This window comes from Ictalurus furcatus, chromosome 9 (assembly GCF_023375685.1).
Source record: "Ictalurus furcatus strain D&B chromosome 9, Billie_1.0, whole genome shotgun sequence".
In the NCBI taxonomy this organism is placed as follows: Eukaryota; Metazoa; Chordata; class Actinopteri; order Siluriformes; family Ictaluridae; genus Ictalurus; species Ictalurus furcatus.
In genome coordinates this window covers 11,484,987-11,493,224 of record NC_071263.1, presented here as the reverse complement: position 1 = coordinate 11,493,224, position 8,238 = coordinate 11,484,987, and the positions used below count along the sequence as shown (strand labels likewise).

The window sequence follows — 8,238 nt, the reverse complement described above, 5'->3', positions numbered from 1 at the left end:
GTGTCCACAATGCTTATTTCTTATATAGTGAGCTTAGTTAAGCACAGTTCTTAAACAACTTGGCATGATTAGTCTTTTGAGTGAAACAAATAATGACTTATGTTCTTAGCAATGTATGGTTTTGTGGGCTAGTCAAACACTGTCTATTATGCTGAGAAAAGGAAGCGAGATGTCACCTCTTGGGAGCATCAGCTGTGTGTGGGTTACCTTGATATAAAATTCAGAACTGTCATACTCAATAAATCACCCGACAAGTCTCTTGATTATAAAAACAACCCAAGCTCCAACTGGAATAACACATTGTGCCTTACAGAAAAAGTCCAATCCTCCAACATTCAGACAAGCATTGCTGCCACTGATTAAGGTCACTTTTGTTCTTTCTCATATTTATATTTTTAAATCTTCTATAAAATTCTTATGATTGTTTTCTTCAGCTTAAGCTGACTGTCAAGCAAAGCACTTCCACTCTTAGACTTGCATTGAATCTCTGACAGACTTGGGAATTAAGAACATTTTCTCAGTCACTGTGAACATAACTCTATCATTCCGTTTACATTATCAGGATGCAGTGTTATTTCTGGAATTTCTGGTCTTACTTTTTCCTGATCAAGGAGTTGTTTATTTGGTTGGAGAATTTAGTATCTTGTATCAAAGAGGGCTGTTCGGCATTTTTACCCATTGGGTTTTCTGCCCCTTTGACAGACACTGTTCAAAATGCCCATGAGTATAACCTCTTATGTCCACTCCACCACATTCTTGTGCACGCACACTTTATCCATGGTAGTTATTGCTAAAATATTTTGGCACTAAGGCTCATTTCTGTGAGTCTGGCAGTGCTGCATTGGGGCTCTTTTGTAGGTTTCAAATCAAGGGCTGTATTCCAGCCCAATTTCATGCTGCTACCTACAGCCACAGCTCTCCACCACCATGTCCTCATACTGCTTATACACCACATTATTCCCAGCATCAATGTATAGGATGCTTATAGGGCTGAGCTTGGAAGGCACACAGCAGCTGGGCGGTGTTGACTCTGGATCCATGGAGTTCATGAGCGTTTGGATGATGGCGTGGTTGGTGGGTTCGAGGTGAGAGCGCAGTGGGAAGTCACATGCACCTTCACAGTGGTATGCATCGTAGTCCAGTGGTGCAATGATCCAGTCATCCCATCCCAGCTCTTTAAAGTTCACATGGAGCGGTTTGCGGCTGCAGCGAGTCCTCCGTCGGCCACCTCCTTTTCCTCCTCCGCCTGTTCCACCTCCCCCAATGGCTCCCCCCCCACCTGCTGTCCCTGCTCCACCAGAGCGACCTGCTAAGACAGTTCTCCTCTTCTGGCGGTGCCTGGGTCTACCATGACCCTCAGCACTCTGATCAAACATGTGCATGGCTTTCATCTTCTCACGGATCTCTCTGAACAGATTCTCTTTCCTGCGAGTGCGGGAAAAGGCTACAAGCAAAGCCCTCTCATTCTTCTGTTGCCCCTCCGAACCCAGACCAATTAAAGAAGGGGATACCACCTCATCTGTTAAGTCTGAAACAACAGCTATGCTGAAACATACATATCTGCTGTCTTGAGTTCTCCTGTGCACCCTGTGGTGGGCTCTCAGTGTAGTCCCAAGGTTAAACACATCCCAAGTGCTCAAGGTGGTATCCAGAATGTTGATGGTCCTAGAAGTGAGTAGTAGAGGCTTGCCTGATGAGCCCCGAGAGGAGCAGCTATAAAGGCGTAGGTGGTACAGGTTTCCTGCACAGGACTGTAATTTCTCCAAGTCAGACGGCAGCTTCCGCAACACCCGTAGCTCAGCCTCCACTAGTTCTTCTGTCCTTGAGAGGCCCGAAAGGTCAAATATGTACTGCTGGTGGGACTCAGCTGATGGCTCATCTGTAAGTACACAAGAAATCAACAACAAGAAGATGAGCAGTTCAGTCTTAGACATTCAAATATGTACTGCCTGGGAGGAATTTCAATAATAGGTCAATGTTAATTTAACTTCAGCAGTGCTTACAGGAGCCATCTGTCTGGGGTAGAAATCTCACATTCCTTGGCCCGTTGTGAGCAGTCTACCAAATAGCTGAAAATGCCATACTGACACTGTCAGCTCTTCTCTTCAATGAGAATAACATTCAGGGGCCTGGAATGGATTCTCCAAATGCAAGGTACACAACACCAGCCAAGGCCAGGTGGAGACTGTTCAGTTGACCTGTCGAACTGCCTTGGTCCTTGGCAGCATCTCCTAGTTGTGCAGATTCAATGTGAAAAAGGCTTGCTGGGACACACTAAAAGCTCATGGTCTCCAGCAAAACCCTTCTCTCCCCTTCTGCTACACTCCTCAAGAAGAGGCTGTAAATTTAAGGGGAGTTGTAGGCGGCCTAGGGACACAATTAGATGTCAGCCGTTTGGGTTGAACACCTCTGACCAGCATTATAACGGCTAGAAATCACCTGGACCCAATTTTCTGAAAGCATCTAAGTGTTGGGCTCATTAACCTCTGGAGAGAACCTAACTATGATTCTCGTTCAAACATCTCATGATGAACTTTTTGCTATGCTATTTTTCTTATTAAGATGTTTTCCAAAGAGATCTATCGTAAGCCCATGTCGCACTATGCCATCCGTGACTGAAGCAATGCAGACAAGAGCTTTGCTAAGAGGGACCAGATCCAACAACTAAAACAAGTTTCAATGTTGACGTCTTGACATCTAACTCAACCGTAGAAGCCAGAACACTGTGCAACCTGAGACGCAGACCACAGTTTCATGGTTAAAACATGAAGGGGATTCTTCTAATATGAGTGGGTAGCACGAGAACCCAAGGCCAGATCTGGCTATATCGTGTTGACTGCATATCAAGAGACAGAACTAAGAAAAGCAAGTAATTGCAAACAGTTAAGCATCTGCTTTGAGCAGCCACACAACCTGGGCTTGGCCTGTGGTCCTCAAGAGGAGCAAAAAGGACAGATGTATCCAGTGTAAGCTGCCCCTCAGACTTGTTTCTCACACTCAGAAAAAGGAGCAAAGGTGAACTCAAAGAACGGGGTCCTGGGCAAAGCATCCTCTTCTAGAGGTAATATCTGCTTGCCAGGCAAAACAATGACATAATCTAAAAAATGTCAAGAAGAGGCAGTCTGGAAATGGTTGTTCATTCCAACTCCCTCTTTTATTTTGGTCTACAACATGCAGCCTAATTTGCCCTCAAGACTTTTCTGGGCCTCAGAGACTGGGGGTCAAAGAGTTGAATTATGTCAGTCGATGATGTATGCAATCTGATTTAATAATTGAATTTCCAAAAGATTTCCAATCATGTCTAAACAAAAAGGACTGCTCATTAAAACCTTAGTATTGTCTCTTCTGTGAGATCATAAAATCTAATGTTAGTAAAATGTCTATCTTTCTGATATGTTTTAATTCGTGTTGTTCGGAGGATTTTATTTAATCAGCACTGACTTTCGCATTTAGTCTTATTATAGCAATTTAGTAACATTTTATAGGGTGGACTCTGTAGGCCTGCTGCACTTTATTTTGACCTCCCCATCGCTCCAGTCCCCCTCATTCCACCAAGAATAGTGTTCTAGCCCATACCGTTCACTTTGTTTTCTTAGGCAGGAAAATGACCCACCGAACCAGGCGGTATTTTGTAAAGTCACTATTGTACGCGATAATGTGTATTTGACCATGAGTTTTGAATTAAGCGTTTCTGTCTTTATCAGCAACACCTGGCCACGGATCGCACGCTCTTTCCGAGCACTCGGCTCAACACGCCAGTGAACTTTATTTATCACAGATGGTGGAGGTTAGACACATTAAAGTCCACGATTTTAGGTGTTATTTCAAATCATTTATTTCGAAAGCGTAAACATCAGGGAAAATCTCTCAACAATCTGTTCATAAAAATGTCAGGATATAAAATAAAGACCTGTCCAACCACCATGTCCAAATAAATTCCTAGGAATCATCTGCATAATGTGTTGATGATATCTAAATAATAATAATAATAATAATAATAATAATAATAATAATAATAATAATAATAATAATCTGCAATGCGACGACTGCATGCTTTCTTTCAGGATTGTGTCCGTAACATCTATTATAATTCGTTGAATCAAATTTGGATGCAATTTGCGCATTTGCGCATTAGCCATTTTTATTGTTATAACATCGATCTATAGGCTACAGTGGGGAAAATAAATAAAATTAATACATGGATAATAACACAAGACTACATAAAGATCCTAGTACAAAACCACAGCTTCAATACAAAGTGACAAGTGCACCAAAATGTAATGAATAGGCTACACATGCCACCAACCACACAGAACATCAAAAACACCTGTACTGTATAATGCAAAGACATATCATGACAACTGCATGCAGACCATCTAATGCAGCAACATCTAAGGGTGTAGCAAGGAATGTCAGTAGGATAACATCTGGAATGCCAGTGCATATTGAAAGAGAGAAGACTGGCCGGAGAATGGACTCGTTTCTGTTTGTAGATGTATATGTTGATTCTAAATTCACTTTAAAATCAAGTCAGAAAAAGAAACATCGGATCTAGTTATCTAAGGTACACACTTGAAATCTAATGCTTCTTAGTGATAAGTGATGAGCGTCACCCCACCTTTGCTCTGGTCCACGAAGCTGGTGACTGTGTTGGCGCGTCTCCTGGCGCGCGTCGCGCTCCCATAGCTGCTGGTGCGCCCGAGCTGCGACTGCGTCCTGTACAGATTGAGCATGTAGTCCGGCACGAGCACCGCCGAGCCGTTTCGCCACACCGCGCGCGGGCCCAGCGCCACGGACTCGAGCGCGCTCCCGAAGCATACGGCGAGCCACAACAAAGGAGCGCCAGTCTTCCTGCCGCTCATTTTCAGCACTCTCTGGCCCACTGCGGGGGAACCTGACGGATAGTGGTGACTTGAGGAACTCCCCCTTTCGGTCTTTAAATTGACTTAATAGCTCGATTCGGGCTGAATGTGGTGTATAAGGTAACGCCTGTTGGGCTGAACACTGCAGCGCCCCCACAGGCAAAACGAAAAAACTGCCCCAAATAAAACTTGCACAGAAACTTTGTGGATCGTATTGGCCAATAATTGTCTTGTAGTAGTAGGTCAAAGCGAACTCACTCACCATTCATTTGAGAGGCTTCATCAGTCCTGAACGGTGGAGTCAGAAAAAGTAGGACTTAATTTGTACCTTTCCTTGTCACTCTAGTAGCTTTAAAATGTGTCGCTTTAAAGGTACACTATACTATATGCACATTTACAGGTAAAAAATACACGCTGAAGGTATAAATGGTTTACCCCCGAGGGGTACCACCCTAGAGACAAGGAAATGTACAATTTAGTAGCCCTCTTTTTCTGAGACTGGGGACCGAATGAACCCTGTAGGATAAATGGCTAAACACTTCTAAAATGACCAAACGCTTTTATTTACTTTTACAGTCCAACGACCTGAATAACTGAAGACCTTCACCGGTTGTTTGCAAATATAAAAACTCGGGGAAACTCATTAGCAAATATACAAGTGAAAGAATGGATTGGTTTAGGGATAAGTCATTTTAAACGAAATAAATAGGATACGGAACCACTTTTAGCTCAGGAATGGCCTTGAACCATGGTTTATCATTTCTGTCACATCACCTTTATACGATGACTGCGAACGATTGGACAATATTCACAATGTGTGTGTGTGTGTGTGTGTGTGTGTGTGTGTGTGTGTGTGTGTGTGTCGCCCTCTACTGTTAAAATGCAGTATCAGTTTATAGGTTTAAAATGAATAGGCTATAAGTAGATTAGAAGTAACCACTGTACATTACATATTTTCAAAATTAGTGAATAGAAACCAGATCTCAGAACAACCCACCATCATCAGAGTTATTATGCCTGTAAATAACTGTAATCTAATGAGAATGTTAATTAAACTGGGTTATAAGGGTGCTGTAATTCAAAGTTGAGAGACTAAAAAAACTGTCAGACTCCAAAAAATAGCCAAAATGTTACTGTAGCCTACACATTTAAACAAAGCTGTATTTATTTTTTGTTTGTTTGTTTTTCTGGAGAAGAAAGTTTCAGAACCTCTTCTGCTTGGTACAGTTTTGTTAATTTGGTAAATTAATTCACACTCAGGCAACAATAATTATTTGTATTCGTATTGTTTGTGTGTCTGTGTAACAAGCAACACTGTTTTACAGTCTTTAAACGATTAATAAAAGGATGTTGGAGAATTAACACAATCATATAATGCTAATCCAGCCCTGAGACTCTGCCTTCATAAGCAAAATCATTGCCATTACATGGACTGTTTTAGAAGTCATGTCCACATACACAGACATTTACAAATAAGTTTTCCAATTTTGTTCTTACATAGGTTTGTTTTTGCATACAAGGTTTTATTTTACAACTCCTTCCACTTTCAGGGATGTAATCCACAATTTAGGGATGTGTTTAGGGATGTAAACAATTTTGTTTTCATGATTAAGTACTCTTTTTTTTTTTTTTTTTAAACAAACCAGGATTCCATAGCAAAAGTCCAAAATACAATAGCTAATGCTTCAGTGACTCTCATGGTTTTCACATTGACATATGGTGGTGCTTGAAAGTTTTCTACATCGCTGCATAAAAATTACCTAAAACATCATCAGATTTTCACACAAGTCCTAAAAATAACAAAGAGAACCCAATTAAGCAAATGAGACAAAAATATTATACTTGTTCATTTATTTATTGAGGAAAATAATTCAATATTACATATCTGTGAGTGGCAAAAGTATGTGAACCTCTAGGATTAGCAGTTAATTGGAATGTGCAATTAGAGTCAGGTGTTTTCAATCAATGGGATGGCATTCAGGTGTGAGTGAGTTCCCTGTTTTATTTAAAGAATAGGGATCTATCAGAGTCTGAGCTTCACAACACATGTTTGTGGAAGTGTATCATGGCACGAGCAAAGGAGTTGTTGATGCTCATCAGGCTGGAAAAGATTACAAAACCATCTCTAAATAGTTTGGACTCCACCAATGCACAGTCAAAGATCTCTCCAAGAGCAAGTCATGTAATAGTCTGCAATGTTCATGATTTTGGCCTTTTTTGCTGCATCTGGGCCAGGACGGCTTGCCATCGTTGATGGAACAGTGAATTCTGAATTATACCAGCGGATTCTAAAGGAAAATGTTAGGACATCTGTCTGTGAACTGAATCTCAAGAGAAAGTGGGGCATGCAGCAAGACAATGACCCTAAGCACACAAATCGTTCTACCAAAGAATTATTAAAGATAAGATAACACTTTATTAATCCCCAGATGGAGAAATTAGGGTTAATAATGTTGTAAATGTATGTAAAGAAGAATAAAGTTAATGTTTTGGAATGGCCAAGTCAAAGTCCTGACTTTAATCCAATAGAAGTGTTGTGGAAGGACCTGAAGCAAGCAGGTCATATGAGGAAACCCACCAACATCCCAGAGATGAAGCTGTTCTGTACTGAGGAACGGGCTAAAATTCCTCCAAGCCGATGTGCATTACTGATCAACAGTTACCAGAAATGTTTAGCTGCAGTTATTGCTGCACAAGGGGGTCACGCCAGATACTGACAGCAAAGGTTCACATAATTTTGCCACTCACAGATATGTAATATTGGATCATTTTCCTCAATAAATAAATGGCCAATTATAATTATAATGATTGTTTTAGTTAGACAATTTGGACAACAAACTCCATACAAACAGAATGTTCTACTAAAGTTAAACACTGTTAAAGTATACTGTATATCTGTTTATATTCTCCCCTTACAAATTATTTGTCATTGTTTCATTATGCTCTCATACTCTCCATTTTGTTAAACTGGCAAGTGAGCACTCCCTCTCAGGTGCTGCTTTGTCTGTCTTACCCCTGCTAACAGGGGCTGTTCTGCATGGAAAGCCAGTGAGTCATTCCACCATGTGAAGGTCCGTCCCCAATTTTCCTTTGTTTGCCAAAATCTCTGTAATAAATGCTAGTTACAGATGTAAGTGTGCGTCTGAGAACTCTGAACAACCACCAGGGGCAGTGTCTAATACCTAGATGACCATTCCAGGGCCCTGAGAACTCTGTGTGGATCAACTGCTGAATTCTGTGTACCATGGGCAGAATCAGCAAGGGAGGTGTGAATGCATACAGCAAGCAGCAAGGACAGTCATGGCTAGTGTATTTTGTCTCACAGGGCCATTCAGCTCTGCTAGGAAGACCACATTCAACAATGAGTTGACTCATC

General features: G+C 41.4%; 1 protein-coding gene across 1 annotated transcript; it reads right to left on the bottom strand.

The window, feature by feature from the left end:
* Window positions 1–688: 688 nt before the first annotated feature.
* Window positions 689–4,965, bottom strand: gdf7 (growth differentiation factor 7). The gene is made up of 2 exons (XM_053633788.1): window positions 4,619–4,965; window positions 689–1,879 (listed from the first exon to the last, which is right to left on the bottom strand). The coding sequence occupies exons 1-2, from the start codon at window positions 4,860–4,862 to the stop codon at window positions 900–902; spliced, it is 1,224 nt and encodes a 407-aa protein (XP_053489763.1). The 5' UTR covers window positions 4,863–4,965; the 3' UTR covers window positions 689–899.
* Between the last annotated feature and the right edge of the window lie 3,273 nt (window positions 4,966–8,238).

Bases quoted from the DNA above. Each gene is read 5' to 3' on its own strand.
- gdf7 (XM_053633788.1), bottom strand. From the start codon at position 4,862: ATGAGCGGCAGGAAGACTGGCGCTCCTTTGTTGTGGCTCGCCGTATGC. The intron at 1,880-4,618 runs GTGGGGTGACGC...GTGTACTTACAG, and splicing joins CTTCGTGGACCAGAGCAAAG to ATGAGCCATCAGCTGAGTCC.